Genomic DNA, 26754 nt, shown 5'->3' with positions numbered 1-26754 from the left:
TATCCAGGTCAACACTGGACTCCCAGACAGTTTGCCTCCCAAAAGTCCTTGGAAAGCTCTTGCCATACCCAATTGTGCAGTAGAGTGGGGAGTACATCGTAATGTCTATTTCTGAAAATAGGGTGAAGAAACTTTTCCATACCGCTCTTTAATCCAGGAAGAACACTAAAAATGATGAGGCGGGGAGGTGGTGTGCAGGGTAGGGATGCCATAAATTTAAAAGAAAATTGCAGACCACAGATGGATCCATCTTGAGGTACTCGTTATAGAGCAAAATCCTTTAAACATGGTCAATGGGAGAACTATGTGATGACTAGTAGCCACTTAAGAAGTAAGAAAAGAGTCTGACAGTTTCTCAAACAGTTAAAAAATAGTTACTGTGTGATCCAGCAACTCCACTCCTACATTTATACCAAAGAGAAATGAAAACATATGTCCACACAAAAACTTGTATATGAATGTTCATAGCAACATTATTCATAATAGCTAAAAGTGGAAACAACTCAAATGTCCATGAACTGATGAATGGATACGTACAATGTTGTACATCCATATAATGAAATACCGTTTGGCAATAAAAAGAATGAAGATCTGATACTTGATACAAAATGAATGAACCTTGAAAACATTTTTTATGTTGAAGAAGCTAGTCACAAAGGATTACATATTGTATGATTTTATTTATGTGAAGTGTCCGAAATAGGCAAATCTACACAGATAGAAAACAGGACTGGGAGGAAGTAGGAGGCGGTTGGGGGTGATGGCTAAGGCATGTGGGTCTTTTTGGAGAGTAATGAAAATGTTGTAAAATTGATTGTGGTGATGGATGCATAACTCTGTGAATACGTTAAAAGCCATTAAATTGTATACTTCAGGAGGGTGAATTGTACAGTAAGTGAATTTTATCTCAATAAAGCTGTTTATGAAAATCAAATGAACTAATCATTAGAGAAATGCAAATTAAAACCACAATGAGATATTACCTCACACTTATTTGAATGACTGTTATCAGAAGGATAAAAGATAACAAGTGTTGGTGAGGATGTGAAAAAAGGGAACCCTTGCACACTGTTGGTGAGAATGTAAATTAGTATAGCCATTATGGAAAACAATATGGAGGTTGCTCAAAAAAATTAAAAATAGAGCTACCATATGATCTCACAGTCCTACTTCTGGGTATAGACCCAAAGGAAATGAAATCAGCATGTTGAAGAGATATCTACACTCCCATGTTTAAATAGGATTATTTACAGTAGCCAAGATGTGCAATCAAATTAAGTGTCCATCAACAGATGAATGGATAAAGAATATGTATCACATATGCATCATGGAATACTATTCAGCCTTAAAAAAGAGAAAATCCTGTCATTTGCCACAACTTGAATGAACCTGGAGGACATTATGCTAAGTGAAGTAAGCCAGGCACAGAAAGACAAATGCTGCACAATCTCACTTCTATGTGGAATCTAAAAAAGTTGAACTCCTAGAAGTAGAGTAGAATGGTGGTTACCAGAGGCTGGGGCAGGGGGGTTGTTGAGAGATATTGGTCAAAGGGTACAAATTTTCAGTCTGACTAGAGGAACAAGTTCAAGAGGTCTATTGTAAAACATGGCGATAGTGACTACAGTCAATACAATGTACTGTATTCTTGAAAATCACTGAGAGAGTAGATTTTAAGTGTTCTTACCACAAAAACATAAATGCATGAGGTAATGTACATGTCACTTAGCTCAATTTAACTATTTCAAAATTTATACATATCTCAAAACCCAGTGTTGTACATGATAAATATATACAAAGTTTATTTGTCAATTAAAAAATAAGTAAAAGAAATTTAAAAAATCAAATCAGAGAAGGCATGAGAGCTCTCATCAGTACATCTTTTAAAAAAAGTGAGAGAGAAATGCAAATCAAAACCACAATAAGATACCATCTCACACCAGTTAGAATGGCGATCATTAAAAAGTCAGGAAACAACAGGTGCTGGAGAGGATGTGGAGAAATAGGAACTCTTTTACACTGTTGGTGGGACTGTAAACTAGTTCAACCATTGTGGAAGACAGTGTGGTGATTCCTCAAGGATCTAGAACTAGAAATACCATTTGACCCAGCCATCCCATTACTGGGTATATACCCAAAGGATTATAAATCATGCTACTATAAAGACACATACACACGTATGTTTATAGTGGCACTATTCCCAATAGCAAAGACTTGGAACCAACCCAAATGTCCATCAATGATAGACTGGATTAAAAAAATGTGGCACATATACACCATGGAACACTATGCAGCCATAAAAAAGGATGAGTTCATGTCCTTTGTGGCAACATGGATGAAGCTGGAAACCATCATTCTGAGCAAACTATCACAAGGACAGAAAACCAAACACCGCATGTTCTCACTCATAGGTGGGAATTGAACAGTGAGAACACTTGGACACAGAGCAGGGAACATCACACACTGGGGCCTGTCGTGGGGTGGTGGGAGGGGGGAGGGATAGCATTAGGAGAAATACCTAATGTAAATGACGAATTAATGGGTGCAGCAAACCAACATGGCACATGTATACATATGTAACAAACCTGCACATTGTGCACATGTACCCCAGAACTTAAAGTATAATAAATAAATAATAATAATAATAATAATAATAAAGAAAAGCTACATGAAAAAAGTGAGAGAGTGAAAGCTGCCCACTGGCCACTGGAAGGAGTAGAATAATATATAAGTACATTCTAGATATTTAAAGATATTTAATTTACTTACCTATTTGAATGATTCTCATTTATCTCTATTGAGCTCTTCCAAAAAAGGATTTTTTAATCACTCCAGCCCACAGAGACTATTTAAAAAACAGTTGTACATCAAAACGATGATCTGTTATCAGCCATTTAGCATTTACCTTAAGAAGGATAGCTCTGAGGTCAATGTATCATGTCTATAGTTCACACAGGAAAGTTAATCTTGTGACGATGTGCTAACTTTATTGCTATTTCTTCTGTGCATATTGTTTGTCTAGCTAACTAAGTCAATGCTTTTGGAGGCAGTAACCAAGTCTTTTGCTCCTCACAGATCCTGACACCATGTCCTGCACATGGTAAACCCTGAAAAAATAGGTGATTCAAAACATCTATGCAGAGAGGTGGTGATTGAATTATATCAATGCCCGCTTTGTCTTCCAGGTGAAGGCTTCCATAATTACCATCACACCTTTCCCTTTGACTACTCTGCGAGTGAATTTGGCTTAAATTTTAACCCAACCACCTGGTTCATTGATTTCATGTGCTGGCTGGGGCTGGCCGCTGACCGCAAACGGGCAACCAAGCCGATGATCGAGGCCCGGAAGGCCAGGACTGGAGACAGCAGTGCTTGAACCTGGAACAGCCATCCCACATGTCTGCCGTTGCAACCTCGGTTCATGGCTTTGGTTACAATAGTTCTCTTGTACATTGGATCGTGGGAGGGGGCAGAGGGTGGAGAAGGAACGAATCTATGTGGTTTGGGAATGTTTCTGTTTATCTCAAAATAATGTTGAAATACAATTATCAATGAAAAAACTTTTTTTTTTTTTTTTTTTTTTTTTTTTTTGAGACAGAGTCTCACTCTGTCACCCAGGCTGGAGTGCAGTGGTGCAGTCTCAGCTCACTGCAGCCTCCACCTACTTGGTTCAGGCAATTCCCCTGCCTCAGCCTCCTGAGTAGCTGAGATTACAGGAGCCTGCCACCACGCCCAGCTAATTTTTTTGTATTTTTAGTAGAGACAGGGTTTCATCATGTTGGCCAGACTGGTCTCAAATTCCTGACCTCAGGCAATCCACCTGCCTCGGCCTCCCAAAGTGCTGGGATTACAGGCTTGAGCCACCGGGCCCTGCCGAAAAAAACTTTTTTTTTTTTTTTTTTTTTTGAGACGGAGGCTCGCTCTGTGCCCCAGGCTGGAGTGCAGTGGTGAGATCTCGGCTCACTGCAAGCTCCGCCTCCCAGGTTCACGCCATTCTCCTGCCTCAGCCTCCCGAGTAGCTGGGAGCCACCGCGCCCAGCCTAAAAAACTTTTTGAGTCAATATTACTACGATTTAACATTAGAGTGTGGACATGTGATTTAATCGCTGTAGCTAAAATACGTCAAATATACATTGTCATGTGCTTCAACATGATGCTAACCCTGACAGGATGAAGGAAAGTAATATTCTTTCAGTGTGGTTCAGGAGAGCATTTGTTTTATTTTCTACCAATTAACCCAGCATTGCTTTTAAACAACCATCTGAAGGAGCAGAGAGGCAGGGTAGAAGACAGAAGGGGAGGTCTATGTGGTAACTAAAGAATGTTTCTGTTTTGTAATTATTGTATGTGTGTGGTTTTTTTGTTTGCTTAAGAGAATCAAAAACAAAAAATGAGAATACAGGAAATGGCTCTTGTTTATTTTTTTGCTGTTTACAGCTTGTGAATGCTCTGCTGTCTTTGCTTCAAGAGAGATTTGTTCACTGCCCAGCTCGTTTTTTGTCCTGAGCCCTATGCCCAGCCCACCTTATAAATCATGCCTGTTTAGATGTTTGATTTTGTTCTGTTTGCCATTGTTATCTTAAAGGTGTATAACTCTGACATGCCAGACATCAAATTAAGCTCAAATTAAGCTCTTGTTTAAATGTTTAAACACCTAATTTATATTCTAATTGATCCCAGCCACTGATGCATGTACTTTAGCTACTTCTGCTAAATAAGCATATTAATTTTCCACATCAGGCCATCAGATCCTGAGAACCAACAGTTATCTAGAATTCCGTGTCTACTAATGTTTCACCTGCATGCAGCCTTCATTGATTTTGTAGCAAAATATAAAGTGATCATTATGTAGCTTCTGGATTAAAAAATTTTGTGTGTGAAGTTGCTTTGTAAAGTGCATGTGGAATTAATGGGACAGCGTGCCCTTTGTGTTAGATGTTAGAGCAAAAGAAAGAGCTTATAGTGTTAGTATTGGAGCACTTTGAAGATAGATATTTTCAGAAAAGATGTAGGATTTGAAAGTTAAATTTTAAATTTTAGAAAAAGATATGATGACAATTGGAAATAGTCACAATGAAGTTCTTCATCCAGTAGGTGTTTAACAGTGTTATTTTGCCATTGATAATGTGTAAACTGTGATTTACAATAAATGATTATGAATTCATTGGTGTTCTTGTCCAGATACTTCAGTGCTGTTTAGAGAATGTTCTTTCCAGAGTGCTTGATGCGTCATGATGATTGTATGACTCGCATTGGGATTTGGGCTCTGGGCTAACAACAGCCCCTGAGACCAGCCCCTGAGACCAGGCCTGTCCTATCCTATCGGCCTTAGGCAACAGCCAGAGGAAGCCAGCAAGTTTTATTTGGAATGTAGAACTCCCAGTGGTATTGTTCCCTGATTCTCACTCACCAGCAGCCACTGGGAGTGCTTATAGATGATAAATGGGAATCTACTCCTATATGTCACCCAAAGGGGCATGAAGGACACCTTCCCCTCTCCAGGCCCCACCGATAGTTACCAGAGGTGGGGGAGATGGACTCCTGTTTTCACTCTAGTCCTGCCTCTCTCAACCTCACCTCTGCACCACCAAAGTCTCCACCCATCTTTTGCCCCAAAGCAGCTGTGGCTGTGCTGTCAGATAGAACCTTCTTAGCGTGTCTGCAGTTGAGTGGGATTCTAGCCATTGATGGGTACCAGGCTAGATCTCATCATGTAAGGACCCTTTGGATGTGACCGTAGCATTTTTCAGCTGCTTCATATATCAGTCACACATTGCTAAGACCTTGTATAGAGTGCAGGTGGAGGGTAGTCACATTCCAAGATAAGTTTGTATCAGCATGATGTGAAATGGCCCTTAATTGGGAATGTATATGTGAACGTTTGACTCCTAAAAGCACTAAACTTACTTACTTGTCCATTAGTCAAAAAGATGACATTTGGAACAGCTATTTGGAATCTTTTCACAAAGGAGGGTATTTCCCAGCTAGACCAAATAAATCTAGACCCTCCTTCCTCTGAACCTGAGTGCCATCTTTTTTTCTGCAGCAGAGCCCATGAATGACCTCGGATTGGAATGATTTGGAGGGAGAAGTGGACAAAGGTTAGATTGCACTAGTGTCTTCCCTGTGAACATTCCTTTCAGGTCTCAGCAGCATAACAGAAAGTAGCTCTGGGAGTTATTTCCCAAACCTATCCAAGGTGGCCTTAGACTGATACATTGTTTGAAAGTTTCGGTTTAAGATAAAAAAATGATCCCCCCATGTCCAGTCTTTAATCTCCTCATCCCCACAAGGCTTATTTCAGAAGCACCCACCCCTGCATCTAGGTGAGGGGAGCCCAGGGAGAGCAATTCCAATAGCGTGTGTCCCACAGGCGTCATGGCAGAGTCATGGAGCCAGCCTGGGACAGTGGAGCCAACTCAAGTTCACCTCGAGTCCCCAGCTCTGCAACTGGCCAGCTCTGTGGCCTTGAGAAACATCAGCCTTTCTGGATTCAGTTTCCTTCTCTGAAAAGAGAGGACTTTTCTCTAAGGTCCCTTTCAGCCCTAACATTCGACCACAGCAACAGAGATGAGTCAGGCATGTTCTTATATGCCTGACTTCAAATTCGAAACACTTCTCAAGTTAGCACTCATCCTTTCTGGACATAGAAGGTCAAAAATTGGGAGTGGGAGAGAATAAGTGAATCTGAATGGGAGAACACAGACTGAGGCTGAAAGGATAGAATGTTCTTGGTTTTAAAAAATCTGCATGTATTTTGTGCATTCCTAAAATGCAATGAAGCAATTAAATATAACCCATCATGAAAAACAATTTAATGAGAGAAATTATTACAGAAAACTCTACGGCTTAATGGGGTAGTAGAAATAGCACTGGACTTGGAGTCCTGAGACCTGGATTTGAACTCTAACTCTTGATCTGACTGGCTGTGTTACCTGGGACTCAGGTTAAGGCTGAAATATGACATATGAAATTGTCATTTACTAGCCTGCGGATCCTCTCTGAGCCTCAGTGTCCTTGTCTACATGACAGGAAGAGCAACATTTATCTGTATTAGATGAATCTGGAAGCCTCATCCCAGTGCCTGGGGCATTGCAGAGCCCCAGGAGACATCAGTTGAGGGTGAGTAACGTGCCCTGCACACAAGCCAGAGACTGGGATATGGTGCAGAGAGCCATAGACCAGAAGTGAGCCAGCTTCTGTGCCTGGCTTTGCTAACTAACCAGATGGCTCTAACCTCTGGGAACTTTGGTTTCACTTTCCGTAAAGGACCAACTGGATTGGATTAACCTGTCCAGCTCTGCCATTCTGGGGAGTCTTTGCAACCGTGTGCCTCCATCAGTTCCAGGCCTCCATGTGGCCCTCTGCACCCCTGGCCTCCTTACTGTGCCTCGCACCTGTATCAAAGGACAGTTCTGGGCTGCAATGTCCCTATGCTTCAGTCAGCTCATCAGGACCTGGAATAGAAGATTTGTGGAGGGGAGAGGTTGAAACTCATGGATGAGAGTAAGCATTGGGGATTATCTGTGAGGTTCATTTGTCCATTTCACTCCTGTCCCCAATTACAAAGGGGACTGAAAACCAGTTGTGTTCTCAATGGCCGAAAGAAATCTCCTAACCTTTATAATCCTTTCTTTAAAAATTTTCCCATTTTTGGCCAGGTGCGGTGGCTCACGTCTGTAATCCCAGCACTTTGGGAGGCCGAGGTGGGCGGATCACGAGGTCAGGAGATCGAGACCATCCTGGGTAACACAGTGAAACCCTGTCTCTACTAAAAATACAAAAAACTAGCCGGGCATGGTGGCAGATGCCTGTAGTCCCAGCTACTCTGGAGGCTGAGGCAGGAGAATTGCTTGAACCCAGAAGGCGGAGCTTGCAGTGAGCCGGACTGCGCCACTGCACTCCAGCCTGGGCAACACAGTGAGACTCTGTCTCAAAAAAAAAAAAAATTTCCATTTTTAGCTTAGGGTGTTAATCAAACTCCTTCCCCTTCCTCTACGTCAAGGATGTACTATAAATGAACTGGAAACTCCTTTCGTTGTTCTCTCTGCTATTTCCCTGTGGACTGTACAGTCCGAAGCCCCCATCCCACCCCAAGGGTGTTCCTGACTTCTACATTTGCAACATCAGAAGCAGGAGGAGGGAAGGCCTGTCTCAGGGCAACGAGCCTGGCTGTCCCAGCAGCTTCTGTGGGCTTCGACACAGCCTTCTTTCCCTCTCCATTCACCCCCCGACCCCGTGGTGCCACGACTCCCCATCTGGAAGAGCAGTCAGCCGCATCCTGCCTGTAACTACTTCACAGGATCCAAAAGGAAAATATCAGCTAACAGCAGCCTGGGCTAGCTGGGGCTGTGAAGGCTTTGCCCTGCAAAAGAACACCCTTCCTTACAGCTCCTGGCCTACGTTTACTATGGAAAGAAGATGGCATTACCTTCAACCAGCCATCTGAATCCCTCACAACAGGGGATCTACTAATAGCTGCCCTCCTCCATGCTTGTTCTCAATCCTCTGTGAGGCAACTCTTAATGTTACCATTGAATCTCAGAAGTTGCTTGCTTGCCTTTCCTTCTTTCTTTCTTTCTTTCTTTTCTTTCTTTCTTTCTCTTTCTTTCTTCTTTCTTTCTCTCTCTCTCTCCCTCCCTCCCTCCCTCTCTCTCTCTCTCTCTCTTTCTTACAAGGTCTCGCTCTGTCACCCAGGCTGGAGTGCAATGGCGCGATCTCAGCTTATTGCAACCTCCCTTCACTGCAACCTCCATTTCCTGGGTTCAAGCAATCCTCCCACCTCAGCCTCCCCAGTAGCTGGGACTACAGGTGCATGCCACCATGCCCGGAATTTTTTTTTTTGTGGGGGGTGGAGATGGGGTTTCACCACGTTGGCCAGGCTGGTCTCAAAACTCCTGACCTCAGGTGATCCTCCCACCTTGGCCTCCCAAAATGTTGGGATTACAGGTGTGAACCACCATGCCCGGCCAGAAGTCTCAGAAGTTGCTTTCTTCTAGAGGTACCAACTGTGAGACAGAGCTAGCAACCCCTGTGCTGTGGGTGGACAAAATGACTGGGCCCACCACAGCAAGGGTGTGTTTGTAGTTTTATGACCAGATTTCACATAAGCCTGTGCTCACAGCACATGTATTGCAAAACACAGGAGCTGTGTGTAAGGGTGCGTCCTTATTCTGAGCTGTGTGGCAAAACTGCTGCGTGGGTTCGGGCGAGCTCCCTATAAAGTATATGATGTGAGCATTGGTGGAGATGAACTAAGCTAACTGGGATCTCCAATGTCTCAAAGACAGCATGTGTCCCACAGGCATCATGGCAGACTGATGGAGCCAGCCTGGGACCGTGGAGTCAACTCAAGTTCACCTCGAGTCCCCAGCTCTGCTACCGGCCAGCTCTGCGGCCTTGAGAAACATCAGCCTTTCTGGATTCAGTTTCCTTCTCTGAAAAGTTCCTGACTTCTACTTTGCAACATCAGAAGCAAGAGGAGGGAAGGCCTGTCTCAGGCAATGTAGGCAATGTCTTCCAGTTCCAGTAAACAGGTTCTGACACCCGAGGCAGAGGGATAGGGAAGATTCACTTCAGTTCCTTCCTGGCCCTGCAATTGTGCCCATGAATCCAAGAATGGCTCTATTAGAGCTGACTGAGTGCCTTCTATTTCCTCCTTGGAACTAAAGGGCACTTTCATTTCTAGCATCATAAAGTGCTTATTTTGGATGTGCCAACCAATGAGCACATCTGTCTGCACTGTTGTCCACAGCTCCTGCTAGACCGAACTATTTGCAACACACGGGATCCAAACTCTTCGAGTCAGTGTGTTAGAATGTGCGCACAGCTGCACCATGGCCAACCAGCGGACAAAGGATCTCAAAGTGGGTATTTTGGCCTGGATGGTTTCAAATAATTAACAGTGAATATCTTTTTTTTTTTTCTTTTTTTTTTTTTTTTTTTTTTAGAGGGAATTTCGCTCTTGTTGCCCAGGCTGGAGTGCAATGGCACAATCTCGGCTCACCGCAACCTCTGCCTCCTGGGTCCAAGCGATTCTCCTGCCTCAGGCTCTGGAGTAGCTGGGATTGCAGGCATGCGCCACCATGCCCAGCTAATTTTGTATTTTTAGTAGAGATGGGGTTTCTCCATGTTGGTCAGGCTGGTCTCGAACTCCCGACCTCAGGTGATCCGCCCGCTTGGGCCTCCCAAGGTGCTGGGATTACAGGCGTGAGCCACCATGCCCAGCCAACAGTGAATATCTTGATTTTGCCTCTATGTAGAAAATCTTTAAGCAATGGCCCTTTTCACCACCTTTTCAATCCATTTGAAGCCAGAGGCTTGGGTCAGTCTTAAGACACTGAAATGGACAGGCCTTTTTGATATAGTTTTGTTTATACATTACCCGATTCTTTGGCCTACCTCTACACCACAGACGAATATTCGGATTGTTACCTTGTTGGGAGACAAACAGCCAAAGGAAAAATACTGAAAACCTCTGTTCCTTCATCTATATATGTAAGAACTAGAACCAGTGACTGCTTTGTTCTCTTCTTCTATCAAAAACTATGGGAATCAGTAGCAAACAAGCTTAGAAAATGCAAGCTTCTGCTTTACCCAAGCAAAAGATATGGCCAGAAGCTACACTAGTGTTATATCCCATAAAAGAAAAAAACTGGCCAGGCACAGTGGCCCTGCCTATAATCCTAGCACTTTGGGAGGCCAAGGCGGGTGGATCACTTGAGGCCAGGAGTTGGAGATCAGCCTGGCCAACATGGTGAAACCCTGGCTCTACTAAAAATACAAAAATTAGCTGGGTGTGGTGGTGCGGGCCTGTAATCCCAGCCACCGGAGAGGCAGAGGATGGAGAATCACTTGAACTGGGGGCAGAAGTTGCGGTGAGCCAAGATGGCGCCACTGCACTCCAGCCTGGGCAACAGAGTGAGACTCTGTCTCAAAAAAAAAAAAAAAAGGAAAAGCAGGGAAGAGGCTCAAGGTCATTGTGTCGAGGGCTGTTCAGCTAACCTGCCCCATGGCGAAGCCTTTCTTTATGTAAACAGCTGTAGATTGACATATAATCATGAAGCTGGTAGATATTCATGGCATGCCATTTGGATGGCTAGATAGTTCTAAACGATATCACTTTTTGTTTTTGTTTTGCTTTGCATTGTTTTGTTTCTTAAATTTCTATCTAAAAGATGTCCTTAAAATGAGCATTGCTATGTCCAAGAAGTTGCAGCATTATAATTCTTGGAAGTAATAATTTGCTTCAAAGTAAGGTCAGTCACCATCACATGCCATAGTGAGTTGTCTGCCAAAGTTCTGTGCAGCATACTAGAACTTGGCTGAGTGTGCACAAAGCTCAGCTAATTAAAACCTTCTCAACAAACTTGTCTTGGTTAGTTTGTTTGATACAATATCTTTTGTTGTAACATTCAGTCTGGCTGTTTTTCCATTTGCTTTAAATTTAGCATTGCCACATAAAAAAGAGACAGAGAAAATAGGACAGCTTGAAGAGGTGTAAAAATATAATTACTCTTTTGAAAGTATGCATATTTATCTATTTTTTGCTAACCCCCATCTCACTTGTCTTTCCACTTGGCTAAATAGACGAATGTTCCTGGCTCATGGATATACAGCACTTATGGGTTACTTCTAATTGAGAACATCCCTTACTGCAATTTCTATGCCACTGATTTTAGTACATTTTTAAAATTTATTTTGCATCAAAAAGGAAATCAAATGAAAGCATATCAGGCTTGAAAGACCACTGGTGGTACTGTAGAACTTCCACAAGCCAATCTGCAATAACACTTCAAATCTCTGAAATTTTGTTCAACAGGAAGGAAGGAAGGAAGGAAGGGAGGGAGGAAGAGAGGGAGGGAGGGAGGGAAGGAGGGAGGGAGAGAGGGAGGGAAGGAAGGAAGGAAGGGAGGGAGGGAGGGAAGGAGGAAAGGAAGAAAGGAGAGAGATTCATCAAGAAGTATTTTCCCAAACTACACCTAGTTGTGACCATATTTGGCTCAATTTTATAAATCCATTACAGCTGCATCTACAAAACAATATGCTAATAATTCACAACTCATATGTAAGAGCCATGCAGACCATGACTGTCTTCTTCACCAGTGTTTTCCCTGCCCACATGACAAGGCCTGAGAGGTGGGATGTGCTCACTAAAAATTTACTGAATGAATGAATGAGTGAATGAATGGGTAGATGCGCTGCACTACAATGCAGAAAGAAAACTCTGCCAGTTCTGGTGGCTCACACCTGTAATCCCAGCACTTCGGGAGGCCAAGTTGGGAGGGTCTCCTGAAGTCAAGAGTTCGAGACCAGCCTGGGCAACATAGCAAGACCCCATCTCCAAAAACAAAAAAGAAAAGAAAGAAAATTCCATTTAGTATTTCTGCTCATCTTCTGTTTGCCCTGTTAAATATGAAACTGCAGGCAGGCAAGGCCGTCATTTGTCCTGTGCACAGTTGTATCCTAAGCGCCCAGCAGCAAGAGCTTACCATGTAGCAAGACCTCCAAAATTTTTGTTGAGCTGTTGGTGTTTATGAATATGGACAGGCCCTTCTCTTGGAAAATTGTTGACTCAAGTCTGGCATGGTGGCTCACACCTGTAATCCCAGCACTTTGGGAGGCCAAGGAGGGCAGATCACCTGAGGTTGGGAGTTCGAGACCAGCCTGACCAACATGGAGAAACCCCATCTCTACTAAAAATACAAAATTAGCCAGGCTTGGTGGCTCATATCTGTAATCCCAGCTACTCGGGATGCTGAGGCAGGAGAATCGCTTGAACCTGGGAGGCAGAGGTTGCGGTGAGTCAAGATTGTGCCATTGCACTCCAGCCTGGGCAACAAGAGTGAAACTCCATCTCAAAAAAAAAAAAAAAAAAGAAAAGAAAATTGTTGACCCAGAAACGTGAACTTACAAAAGTAAATAAATTAGAAGACAATTCTGAATTTTTACAAAGTATTTATTACGGGTTTCCTTTCATAAGCAGGCCTTGAAAACATGCCTTAACTTTAAAGTCTTCATGTAACTTTTAAGAAGCACATGTGCCATAGGATGCAAGATACAGCTGACTCTGCCAGGACTGTGCAATCACAGAGCCATTTCTAGACAGTCAGAGTTAGAAGGCTGCGCCTCCCTGCCACTAGGTCAACAACTAAGCCACAAACAAAAGACTTGGCTAAGAAGTGAAACAGGCAATGGCAATGTTATAGGCTGGATTTTGTCCCCTCAAATTCTTATGCTGAAGTCCTAACCCTCTAGTACCTCAGAATGTGACTGGAGATAAGGTCTTTAAAGAGGTAATTAAGTTAAAAAGAGTTCATTAGGATGGGCGCTAATCCAATCTGACAGGTGACCTCACAAGAAAAGGAGATTAGGGTACAGATACACACACATGGAAGAATGCATGAAGTCCCTGGGAGAAGGCAGTCATTTACAAGCCAAGGGAAAGGCCTCAGAAGAAACCAGTCCTGCCGACAGCATAATCTCTCATCCTCAGAATGGGGAGCAAATACATCTGTGTTGTTTCAGCCACTCAGTTGGTGATCTCTATTATAGCAGTCCTTAGCAAACCGATTTAGACAGATAAGTGGAAATGTCTTCCTTTAGACTCCCTTCTACTGTTTTATAGACTAGAAGGATAATGTAGAAGTGTCCAAGTTCCGGGCGAGACTCTCAGAAGGCAAAAGCAAACGCTGCCTCCTGCTCTTTCCCCTCCACCCCACCCACTCCGCCACCCTGTAATTGTCATCTCGGCTGGGTCTCTGTCTCCATTGTGCCCTGTATTAATTCTCCCTGGATGCGAGGTGGTGATTCCGCAGAGAGAGCTGCCTTACAGATCAGCATCACGTCAGTGTCCCAACAGAAAACAACACTGGAAAATTATTTGCCTTTCCTTTTAACAATCAACAGGAATTCACTCAGCTCCCACTGTGGTGAAGGCAGGGGACCGAACCTAGCAGGGAGATAGGTATTGTTTCTGACCCTTAGGAAGGAAACCCATCTCCCTTCTCATTGTCCGAATACACTCACGTCATTTGGACATTTTTCACCAATTACTTTTGCAAACATGGTAGAGAAATAAGTGACTTAGTAAGTCCTGAGCCTTCACTTAAGAAATTGGCCTGGGCCTTATTGAATAGGGAGTAGAAGAGGGAAATTGTCCATGTATACTCTTTTATAGACAAAAAAGGTTACATTCTTTCACTGAAAAAAGGCCAACCATCATCAAAACAATTTAATACATTCTACCTCTTTAACAGAAGCTCAAATCAAATGTCTCACTCAGTCAAACTGAGTTAGGAGAGAAGCCATCTGCCGGCTCCCAGTTCAGCTCCAGCAGGACTGTTTTGAACACCATCGGCTGAGTCCTGTTTGTATCATTAAAAAATTATCTTAACTGCTCGCTGCCAAAAGTAATTTGCCCAGCATTGTCCATTCCTCGGAAGCAGAACTAATGTTTCCTGTGGCCGTGAATGGCTGTGAAACAGCATCACAAGATAAATGCCTACAGGCAGCTGGAGAAAGTGAGCTGCCATCAGAGAGGAGTCCTCTGTCGGAAGTGGTGAGACCTAAGGGTCACATGCACGGATGGCCACAGGCCACTCTGCAAAGCATCAAGACCCTGAAAGAGGGGCAGTTCTGGGAAGTTTGGGCTGCATAGGCAGGTGCATAAGGAGTCTCAGGAATGCTGCTGGCTTCAGATTCTGGTCCCTGTGTTACCTCTCACCCTCATGTATAAGACCCAGGAAAGTAGAGTGTGGTGTGTGTGCACGTGTGTGGTGTATGCGAGTGGGCACTCTGCTTCTGTAGTGTCTCCTACCCTTCCCCCTTCCCTCCTCTCCCCTCCTCTCCTCTTCTCTCTCTCTCTCTATCTCTGTGCTCATTCCTAAGGCCCCTGATTTGGCAGTGGAGCTCCTGAGGGGTGGAGAGTGATCCTTTGTTAGCTGGACAGTGACTCTGGGATGCAGACAGCTGGGGAGAAGCTGAAGGTTTTCCCTGTTCATTCCTGCTTCCTGCTCCTTTTATCTTCCATAGACATAACCCCTAATAAATCCTAAGTTCTAACTAACTCCACACTCCTAACTCCATCCCAGCATCTGCTTCCCAGAGAATCCCGCTAGCACATGGTTTGATTAAACTCTACTCAAATCACCCCATTTGATGGTACCATCTTTCCCATCAGGCCCCTGACTGATGCACCTTGACATTCATTTAGTGGAATTCCACATGGGTTAACACATTGACTTGGGGAGAAGACTGTCCTGAACTCTCCCAGCCTGCCCTGTCATGTTTGTGGACAAAGAAGAATGGAACTCCTGGACCATAGTTCCTGTGGGTTCCTGGCTTCCCTACCAGCCTTCCTCATCACCCACATCCAGACTCTCAGCCAGTTCCTCCAGGCTTGTAATGGGATCCTGAGATAACAGGCAATGCTGGAGAAAGGGGGAGAGGCTGCTGGACTGTGGGAAATGAGCAGTGACAGTAATGAGAACCACATGTCTCAACAGGAGCTTAGAAAAGCACATTTAATCCTAATCAATCAGAAGAAAATGTCCAAAGTCACTGAAGCAGTGAGGCAAAAATAGTATTGAGAAGGTTCAAAGTCTACTCAGAACCCCTGGAATCCAAACTTGTCACTCACTGAGAACTGGGCTTACTGGCCTTCCCAGGCCTGATGTGTGTTCTGAAGAAGAGAAGATTAAGAAGCAGGCTCTCTGCAGGCAGGATGGCTGTGAATTGCTTGGCTTAGGACACGGGATATCTAATGCACTTTTGGGAAATATCTAGGTTGGTAATTCCCAAACCTATTTTTGCAACACCCTGAGAATTTTCTAATTCTCAGTAGATGAGATGGGTGCCACAAAATCCTAAAAACTAAACTGACTTAGTTATAAAAACTGAATATGTCACAGAGAGTAGGAAGACAGAGCCTGCATTTTTGGGGGCTCTTCTAATTTCAAAAATGCTGGCCTGTTAACAAAAAATGTACTTATTATCAAACGGTATATCTTCTTTGAGGTTCAGAAAATTGGGTCCTATTGTCCATGCAGCATTTTTAGGAGAGGTAAAAAGATGGGGGAAGGAGAAGTATGACTGAACTTAAAGTTCTCAAACTTCAAAAATGCTAAGATTCATTCCATTCATATTGGTTCTTGGTTCTTTCATGTAACACATGAAACTCAATGATCTTCACTTAATGTCCCCCACCCCCAAATCCTTAGAGTTGTCATGATTTGTTGATTTGAGGGGGGAACATAGGGAAATGCCAAGTGGAGCAGAAACAGCTCCAGTCCTCAGACAGCAAGGCGAACCCTAATTACCAGGCACCTTGGCCCAGGCAGCTTTCAGACTCCAAGCCCCTTCACCTGGGAGCTTGTTTCTCACCTTCAGATGGAGCTGAACTGTAACCATAACTGTATTTGAGTCAGGATCCACATTTGTGACGAGGACTCATTCCTACCTTATGCAAATTTGTCCCTGAACAGCAGCAAAAACTTAGGAAATCTGCAGGCTGCACTGCTCTTCCCCCTCCCCACTCCCTTTCCGTGGAACCTGGGCCTGACACTGCAGGAGGCTCTGTCAGGGGCTGACAGGCTCTGTCGGTGCAAGCCATTCCCTCATGCTTCTGCTCTCTGCAGTCTTTAGCCACCTCCCCAAAGGCAACGCTCCACTCCCTGCTCGCCCTGGCCTCTCTGCTCGCCTCAGTGTTCTTTTGTGATTTATTTCCTCTGACTCTTTCCTTCACTGAATAGAGCTCCCCTGTCCATTTTGATTGTTTTCTAAACTCCCATTGGAAACAAACACTTTATTTCAGCCTTCCAGGGTAGAAGCTACTCCACTCCATCACCCCACAATCATTAGGGCCAGGGAGGGGAGTTAAATACTCTCCTACTGGACATTTCTCATTGATATTTCCAATCCAGCACGTCTCCACTCTCAGGCAAGAACCTCTGCCCTTTGGCCCTCCTCCCCTGATGTGTATACGTTCACATACATGCCATTTTCTTCTTGTTCCTCTCACCCTTAGCATCCAAAACATTCCCCCTTAGACACTATGCATCTTTGCATCTGACTTATATACATTCTCTCTACCTCACCCTCCAAGAGATAGTTATGTCTGTATGAACAATTTATCTCTACCAGTTAGAATTGGTTTGACTGTACATGAAATACCCAGCAAAGTGGCTTAAATAATACAACCCCTCTCATATAGTCGAATCAGGGCTAGAATGGTGACTCCATGTTGTTTAGGGACCCCTGTCTTTTTGCTCCACCATCCTAGCCTTGGTTTCCGTCCTTAAAGTGGTTCATGGTCCAAACTGGCTGAAAGGCTGGAAGAAGAAAGGAGAAGAAATGGCAAATGGGCACACCTTGTAGGTGATTGCTCACTTTTTTTTCTTGTGCCCCCCCTTCCCTAGCCAATGATTTTTACTTACACATTTCTGGCACCCCTAACTGCAAAGAAAGCTGAGAATTGTCAGCTGGGTCCACTGCTGTTCTGAATAAAAGCAGGGTTCTATTAGTAATGAACAGGCAACTAATATTCTTGCATGGTAGTTCCAGACCAGTGTCATTGACCTTCGTCTCTCCTCCAGCAACCTATTCCTATGGTCATTCTCTGAACTCTGCTCCCCGAAACCCTTTTACATCTTGATCTGTCTAATCTGCTCTCCAGCCCTTGCCACCAACCCTTGCAATTCCCATGCTCTCATTGCCTCTATGTCTGTTCTTCCATCACATGGAGAAACCACACTGAGTCCCTTCAGCCTTCCATTTTCCCCCACTTATAAGATGTGGTATCAATTTTGATCCTCTGAGAGGCAGACACCAAGGAATTCTATGTTCAAGAGGTTTGTTGAGGGAAATGCCTGTGAGGACAAAGGGTGAGGGAGCAGGAGTAATTAGGAAAAGCCTTTAACCACGGTGCAGGTCTACATCTGCGGAAGGAGAGCAGGAAGGGAAGGAGGGATTGAATGGGAAGAGCCTCAGACCTCAGCAGAAGTTCAAGAAAATCTCAGTCAGGTCTCTGGAGAGTCCCTGAGCCAAAATTTCCCATTAAAGGAATGCTGTGTTGGGCAGAACTGGCCCAGATCCAACGCTCCCTCTGTGTTCTGCATGTGGCCCTTCTACCACCACTGTGTTTACCTACATCCCTGATCATCCACACGCCTTTCCTACAGTCTCAGCAGAGGCTCCCTTGCCTTCCTGCCTGTGTCCTTGATTGCCTGCATCCTATTGGCTCCAGGTCCTTGCTTCATTAACTAGTCCATTTGCTCCTACTTCTTTCACTCTCTCAGGAAGGGTAACAGCAGGCAGATGCAACAGTGCAATGGTCTCAGGGAACGACAAGGGGTTTGATACGGCTGGAGCAAAATGTGGGAGGTACATAATAAATGCTCAATAAATATTTATTGAATGAATAAATACATATTTTGTCTCTTCCAGAAGACCTCAAGCTTTTTGACTATGTCACATTCATCTCTATATTCTACCTAATAACTCACAGGTATTAATACAAAGTTGTCAAGCTAGGAAAGTCAAACTACTAATTTCTTACTGTATTAGAAACAAAATTATTTTTCCAAATTCCTCATTTCACTGACTGCCTGGTATGGAACGTATCAGACAATAGGTGCTTAATGAATAAATGTTTGTGTAATTAAGCTGAGTGGGAAATAAATCTTTCACTCTCTGGGTATCACATGCATATTAATGGCATTGGATAAAGGGAAATGAACAGGGGGAAGCCATGATTTATCCTCCGAAACCTCTTCTCTACCTCTAGTATATCCACCTTTCAATACTTTATGATCTTGAACTGATCTTATCTATCCCATAAATACTTTATGTCAGAACTGATTGTAACCAACAGGATATTACAGAACTGCATGTCGTCAGATCTCACTGTTTCTCTCTTTGGATGATAATATTCAGAGCTTTGGAGGCCAACCAGAAGAAGCTGTAGGAATTGGCACAGATCCAGAGTATGGACAAGGACTTACACTTCTGCTGAAGGCATAGGAGAAAGAGCATTATCTAAAAAGCAACCAAGACTTCAGGGGTGAGCAGTAAACGGGGCCAGAGTCAGGGACCCCTCTCCCTCAAACATGGAATAAGGAACACTTTTCAGAATCGAACTATAGAAATGCATCATGCAAGGGTGGAACCAAAAGATTCTTTCAATCAAATATCAGGGAATAGTTTTGGGTGAAATCAGGCCAGATTTGTGTGTAAAGTTGCTATAGACACCCTGCAAGATATTAGTGTATCAGGCTGAGCGTGGTGGCTCACGCCTGTAATCCCAGCACCTTAGGAGGCCAAGGCAGGTGGATCACTTGAGCTCAGGAGTTTGAGACCAGCCTGGCCAACATGGTGAGACCCCATCTCTACTAAAAATACAAAAATTAGCCAGGCATGGTGGCGCATGCCTGTAGTTCCAGCTACTCAGGAGGCTGAGGCATAAGAATCTCTTGAACCTGGGAGGTGGAGTTTGCAGTGAGCCAATATCGTGCCACTGCACTCCAGCCTGGGCGACAGAGCAATACTCAGTCTAAAAAAAAAAAAACAGTTATTAGTGTATCCAAAGAAGGAAAGACAAAAGGAGATTCATCAGAGGGAAGGTGAACAACATGAACTACAGGGTCTGCTATGCGGATCTTGTATTGTCTGTGCGTTGTATGTACACTAGCCCGTGGCTTCCTTCTGCAGTCCCAGGGGCCATACTCCTATCCTAGATGTCCCTCATCAGACTCTCAGAACCTAATACCAGTGGATATGTGGACTGTCATTTCCCTTGCTCTTATTCATGCTCAGCATGCACTCTTGTCATTATAATTTGATTTCTCCTATAGGATGAGAACCCACTAAGTATTACAGTCCACGTGTCAGTCGCGTTTCTCATCGTGATTAACACTCCAGCCATTGATTTTCTCTTCAGTGTCTTGTGAGCAAGGCTACTGTGAATCTTTCCTCAGGAGTACTGATGGAGTCACGTTTCTGAGCCTACAGAACTGAGGGCAAGACCTGAGAATGGTGATGTCAAAATGCCAACCAGCGAGACCTCTTGGTGGGCAGGTATTCAGCCAGCCTTTTCTTGGGCTGTTCCACAATCTTGATTGAGACCTTTTTAAGATGTCACCTTGAGATGAGCTGCGTGAATATCCAGTTTAAAAAGGTGCAGAAGGATACTCTGTGTGTATATGTGTGTGTGTGTGCGTGCATGCGTGCTTGTGTGTATACATGCATGCATGTCCGGATAATTGTAGCTTCTTAACAACATTAGGAAGCTCAAATAGAATAGTCGTGATGGTTAATATGAGGTGTCAAGTTGATTGGATAGAGGTATGCCTGGACGGCTGGTGAAGGATGGTTTCTAGGTGTCCCTGAGGCTGTTGCCAGAGGAGATTGACAAATGAGTCTGTGGACTGGGAGAAGAAGACCTACCCTCAGTGTGGGTGGGCACCATCCAATCGCCTGCCGGTGTGGCTAGAACAAGGTAGGTGGGAGAAGGTGGGATCGGTTTGCTTGCTGAGTCTTCTGGCTCTTTCTTCTTCCCCTGCCAGGTGCTTACTTGTGCTCCTCCTGTGCTTGGACATCAGACTCCACGTTCTTCAGCCTTTGGGCTCTGGGACTTGCACCAGCAGCTTCCCAAGGGCTCTCAGGCCTTAAGCCACAGACCGGCGACTGTACTGTCAGCTTCCCTGGTTTTGAGGCTTTTGGACTTGGACTGAGCCACTACTGGCGTCTCTCTTTCCCAGCTTGCAGACAGTCTGTCATGGGACTTTGCCTTGTAATTGTGTGAGCCAATTCTTCCTAATAAACTTCCTTTTATATATACATATATCTTATTGGTTTTGTCCCTCTGGAGAACCCTGACTAATACGGTAGTCAATTCAACCTCATCTATCACACGGTCTTTCATTAAAGTTACACCTTTTATTACTAGAGGCTCCTCAAAGTAAATGTTGGGTGAATGAATGGGATTGATGGAGAATGGAGAATGGATGGATGGAACGAAAACAAAGCTATTTAGTTTTGGCTTTGAATTTAATAGCTCAAGGGTATTAGTACAAGTTGCTGAGCTAGGAAAGATAATCTACTAATTTCTTACGGTATTGGAAACAAAATTATTTTTCCAAGTGCCTCATTTCATTTAAATGGTGACTTTAGAGAATAGCTAAATTTAAAATAGAGCCAAATAATAGACTACCACAGATTTTCCCTAAACAAAACAAATGAGAAATTATCTGTTAAAAACCCTTATACTAGAAGACAGTGGCTTAAGCAAAGGAAAATCTGAAAGCTGTGCTGAAGCATTTAAAGATTCAAACAGAGAGGATGAGGATTCTCTTAATCCATGAGTCTTAGGTTGATATCTGTAGGGAAATGGAGGCTATGTATAATATTTAGACCTCAATTCACATCTTCACAGAATTGAAAGTCTAGGCAGTATTTATGACTCACACTTTTAGTAGGACGTTATTTTAAACCCACATATAAAAGTATCTGGGGGGGGTAAATTGTACTCAATATTAGTGAATTTTGTTAGGAGGCACATCAATTAAGATCCAGTTGGAGAACAAAATGACAGCCACGTTTTTTTCAATTCTTCACCACAAGCTATAAAAAAATTTCTTCAAGTCACCAAGTGACTGATGATCGTTCATATTAATCAAGATAAAACTATAATAAGCTACAGAAAAGCCCACCACACACCCATGCTGCGGAGTCGGGGACCCGCCGAATGAACTGGCAGAAGAGCCACGCTGTACAGGTTTCCTTGACAACTGTTCCCATAGAGCCAGTGTTCAAAGAGAGGTTCGAGTAAAGCAACTAGAAAGACTAATTGGTGATCATGCTCCAATATCTAAAGTGGTATTGAGATTCAATGATATTGTGTGAGCTACTTCTAAATTTTGGTGAGTGTGTTTTCTCCTTTTTCTCCTTTCACTGTTATTTTTAGTGGAATTTCTCTTTCATTTGTTTCATTCCAAAATTAGAAACCCCTTTTATAAAAGGATAACAACCACAGTTAAATTGCTACCTTGGAAAATATAATCTATAAAATAATTTTGTCTCATTAAAAAAAAAATTTTCTGAGATAGGGTCTCACTCTGTCACGCAGGCTGGATGTAGTGGAGTGATGTGATCTTAGCTCATTGCAGCTTCCAGCTCCTTGGCTCAAGTGATCCTCCCTCTTCAGCCTTCTGAGCAGCTGGTACTACAGGCATGCATTACCACACCTAAAAGAATAGCACCATGCTAATTTTTTATTGTTTGTAGAGACAAGGCCTCATTATGTTGTCCATGCTGGCCTTGAACTCCTGGCCTCAAGAGATCCTCCCACCTCAGCCTCACAAAGCACTGGAATTACAGGCTTGAGCCACTGCACCCGGCCCCTTTCTCATTTGATCCCACAATCTCACTAAAGGGGCAGCAGCTGAGCCACACAAAGGTGAATATAGATGGGAGGTAGTTCTTAGAGATTTAATCATAGCTTTTTACAAAGTGTCCTTGTGGATGTAGGTCTGAGGCACACCCCAACAGTCCTAGTGTGCTGCCAAATACTAGGATGTTAATTCATAACCCAAACTGTCATGAAAATGCAAGGGCACTCTGAGAAAGAGAAGATACAATTCCACTGTGTCAGCCCCTTTCCCTTTTGCTGGCAGAAGAGAGACATCTTGGCAAGAAATTCCAGGTGAGAAAGGAAACCTGTCTGCAAACAGTGAAAAATTTGAAAAGGGCTGGGGATGGAGGAGTGAGCACAACAATGGGATAAACAAACCGAAAAAAAACACCCAATTATGTCGGAATAAAAGAAACCTGTGAGGTGTTCAAACAGCATTACTAAGCCAATTCTGGTCATCCAAATAAGAGAAATCAGAAATGCAGTTACTCCAACCCTGAAGAGTAAATACATAAAATAAGAAGCTGAAGCAAAAGCAATCAGAATAAAGACTGAAATTCATCAAAGCCCCTTAAGAAAAATTGCCTTTTTCTTTTCTTATTTTCTTGGTGATATTTTAGATGTCTTTTCCCAAATGTGCAATTATCACAGCAGAGTGAAGTAAAAAATGAAATTGCAGTGTACATATACTAGAGTGGATGAAGGCAAATGCACAGATTGAGGGCTGTCAGCAGTGGCTGGGCACAAACTTGGTCGGCCACCTGTGTGACCTCTAGTGCAGAAAATCCTGCAAGTCCTTGAGATGCTGGGCCTAAGAAAGGCACTTATGATTTATTTCATCTTAAGTAAAACAAACAACTGGGTCAGGTGCAGTGGCTCACACCTGTAATCTCAGCACTTTGGGAGGCCGAGGCGGGTGATCATTTGACTCCAGGAGTTCGAGACCAGCCTAGCCAACATGGTGAAACCCCGTGTCTACTGAAAATGCAAAAATTAACCAGGCATGGTGGCACATGCCTGTAATCCCAGCTAATGGGGAGGCTGAGCCAGGAGAATCACTTGAACCCTGGAGACGGAGGTTGCAGTGAGCTGAGACTGTACTACTGCACTCCAGCCTGGGTGACAGAATGAGACCCTGTCTCAAAAAAAAGAAAAAGAAAAACAAACAAACAAACAACTGCTCCCCAATTTCAGCAACAGAACGACAGCAAATCTACTAGAAGTTATACTCCTCTCATTGTAGGAAGAAGAAGTGGAATGGCTAGGGTGGTGAGCCACTCCCACATGATTTGACCCTGTCACTTACCTAAGGTGGTTTGGTATGATGATTGGATATATCTTCACACAATCGGCAAGGTCAGCCTGGCTGCTCAGCTGTCATGTTGTCCTTATCTCAGCCAGAGGCACTTTCTCCTGATCTGAATAGAAGGACTTGTATATAGAAACAGATTCCAGCTCACGACCCCTTCCCTCTAAGAGAGGGATTCTCAACTCCAAGGCATATCTTGTGTCAGTCACTACAGGAAATTATTTATTCCCTCAAAGAGAAAGAATTAGAATTAACTTTTGTTTTTAACTAAGCAACAAAGTAGTACAGCCTTAGCCATGGCATTGATAACACTCTGTGAATTTTGAAGTATTATGATATGTGTATTCTTATTTATTGCTTTCATTAATTGTAAACTTTTTTTTTTTTGAGATGGAGTCTTGCTCTGTTGCCCAGGCTGGAGTGCCGTGGTGTGATCTTGGCTCACTGCAACCTCCACCTTCTGGGCTCAAGTGATTCTCCTGCCTCAGCCTCCCGAACAGCTGGGACTACAGGCACCCACCACCACACCCAGCTAATTTTTGTATATTTTGGTGGAGATGGGGGTTTCACCATGTTGCCCAGGCTGGCCTCCAACTCCTCATCTCAAGTGATACGCCTGACTCGACCTCCCAGAGTGCTGGGATTACAGTCGTGAGCCACCACGCCCGGCCAATTGTAAACTTCTTAAGCCCAAAGTGTATGTGTGGGTGGAGGAGAGTGAATCTTCTGTTTCTCTCAATCTGTCCGGCAGTCAGGAATTTAGTCAACAGATACATCTAGATGACTGCCTGTGTGCCAGATGCCCATTCAGCATGGTGGAGAAGATAGACCTCACACCAGAGCAGGGAGTGTTAGGAAGGAGGAGCAGGCAGGGCCCAGGGCTTGTGGAACCAAGAGACTAACCTCTCGGAGGGCCCCTGGACTGGCAAAGGTCAAGAAACAGCTAGGACCTGTGATTTCACTCTGGAGTTTTCTTGGCAAAGGCGACGGGGAAGGGAGGACCTCTGGGGCAGACAGAACAGCACATGCAGGAAAGGCCCCAAAGTAGCAGAAAGAATGAAATGTTCCAAAAGCAGGAAGAAAGCCCTTAAGACCTGAAAGGTGGCCACAGTCTTGGAGTCCTTGCGAGGACAGTTAGACTTGATCCTCAGGGCACATGAAGGCAATGAAGGGTTTTAAGTCAGGCATCGGTTTGATCCATGTACTGTGATCAGTTGCTGCAGCCTTTTGATTTTCAGACCGTGTTGGAAATGGTCTGAAAATCAAACCATTGCCTAACTGTTGCACTGTTATGTAAGAGCAATTCCATGCTCCATTTCCAGGACTGTCAGGGAACCCATCACATCCATTTTACTTTCTCTCATGCTCGTTTGTGGGATATAAAATAGATTTTAAATAACTAAACAACATGAGGAGTAATTAGGAAAAAACATGCTATTTCACTTGTAGTATTTATACTCTTCCATATTCTCCTACCAGACTCAAAGGTGAGGCAGTATGGTGTAGTATCTTAAAGAGTGTGGACTCTGGAGCCTGGGTTCAAAATCCCAGCTCTGGCACTCACTTCTTTGTGTGAACTTGGGCAGATTACTTATTTTCTCTATTCCTCGGTTTCCTCATTTGTAAAATGGGGAATAATAGTAGGACCTCAATAGGCAGAGTGATCACTTAATTTATCAGACAAAGTGAACATTTTGGAGATAGAAGGGGGTTCTAGCATAGGTCAATGTATATAAAGTGCTTAGAATCGTACCTGGCACATAGTAAGGGCTGCTTGCTATCATTATTGGGAAGCTTTCATTTACTCCTTAGAAGATGAGAACCACCACCAAGTTTTAAACATCAACGTGGGCCAGGTGCGGTGGCTCACACCTGTAATCCCAGCTCTTTGGGAGGCTGAATGGGGGGGATCACCTGAGGTCGGGAGTTCGAGATCATCCTGGCCAACATGGTGAAACCCCATCTCTACTTAAAATACAAAAATTAGCTGGGCGTGGTGGTGGGTGCCTGTAGTCCCAGCTACTCAGGAAGCTGAGGCAGGAGAGCCGCTTGAACCTGGGAGGTGGAGGTTGCAGTGAGCCGAGATCACGCCACTGCACTCCAGCCTGGGTGACAGAGTGAGACTCTGTCTCAACAACAACAACAAATAATAATAATAATAAATCAACATTGTTGGAAGAGAGAATTGAGAAATATTTAGAATTCCATGGAACTGTAGCAAACTTGATGGTATTTTAATTTGATAAAGATTATCTTTTGACAGAAAACTAAGCAAAGAAGTAAAAAACTAAATAAAAACAAACCATAGGTGGGCTTGGAAAGACAAATCCTTTTGGTGGGCAATACTAGTTCAACGCCAATGTAAGTACTTTTTCAAATAGGTTTAAAACAATCTGATTTACAGATTTGGGTGTTAATCTTCCAGAAGCATCAACTAGATGAGCATTTAATTTAGTTCTGATTATTAAAATAATAAGAGCTAGTTATAGAGAATTTGAAGAAGAAAATGAAAGTCATTCATTCCTCTACCACTAAAAACAACCAGCATTTGCATTTAGCTACATGCTCTGGTATGCAACATGCCACTTTCTGCATGCTTTCCCCTGTGCATTCATATATGTGTATGTGTGTGCCTGTGTCCATCAAAATTTTTTCAAAATCAAGATCGCTCTATAAATGCATATGCATTGGTTTGCTAGGGCTGCTATTAGCAAAGAACCACAAACTGGGTCGCTTAAAACAGCAGAAACTTATTGTCTCACAGTTCTGGAGGCCAGAAGCCTGATAGCAAGTTGTGAGCGGGCTATGCTCTCTCTGAAGGTTCTAGGGGAGGATCCTTCCATACCTCTTCTAGCTTCTGGTAGTTGCTGGTAATCCTTGATGTTACTTGGATTGTTGACAACACCACTCCAACCTCTGCCTCTGTCTTTACATGGCCTTTCTCCCTGTGTTTCTTTGTCTCTATATGTTCACAGGACTTCTTATAAGGATATCAGTCATTGGATTTAGGGCCCACCCTAATCCAGTATGACCTCAT

General features: G+C 43.6%; 2 protein-coding genes across 2 annotated transcripts in view; both read left to right on the top strand.

Moving 5' to 3' along the window:
• SCD5 (stearoyl-CoA desaturase 5) overlaps positions 1-5164 on the top strand; it is a 169523-nt gene extending 164359 nt beyond the window's left edge. The window contains exon 5 of the mRNA XM_054485933.2: positions 3186-5164. Within this exon, the coding sequence (XP_054341908.1) occupies positions 3186-3376 (191 nt within the window). The 3' untranslated portion in view covers positions 3377-5164. The remainder of the gene's footprint in view (positions 1-3185) is intronic.
• Positions 5165-20042: 14878 nt separating this feature from the next.
• On the top strand, positions 20043-20800 carry LOC129034859 (putative uncharacterized protein encoded by LINC00575). Its single transcript, XM_054484589.1, has 2 exons — positions 20043-20073; positions 20562-20800. The coding sequence occupies exons 1-2, from the start codon at positions 20043-20045 to the stop codon at positions 20798-20800; spliced, it is 270 nt and encodes an 89-aa protein (XP_054340564.1).
• The last annotated feature ends 5954 nt before the right edge of the window (positions 20801-26754 follow it).

This window comes from Pongo pygmaeus, chromosome 3 (genome assembly GCF_028885625.2).
Source record: "Pongo pygmaeus isolate AG05252 chromosome 3, NHGRI_mPonPyg2-v2.0_pri, whole genome shotgun sequence".
Taxonomy (NCBI): domain Eukaryota; kingdom Metazoa; phylum Chordata; class Mammalia; order Primates; family Hominidae; genus Pongo; species Pongo pygmaeus.
This window is presented reverse-complemented; position numbering and strand designations above follow the sequence as displayed.

What these genes read in the sequence shown, in the direction of transcription:
- LOC129034859 (XM_054484589.1), top strand. Translation starts at nt 20,043, where the DNA reads ATGCCAACCAGCGAGACCTCTTGGTGGGCAG. An exon ending in CGAGACCTCTTGGTGGGCAG is followed by an intron (nt 20,074 to 20,561) that starts GTATTCAGCCAG and finishes TTCCCCTGCCAG; the next exon opens with GTGCTTACTTGTGCTCCTCC.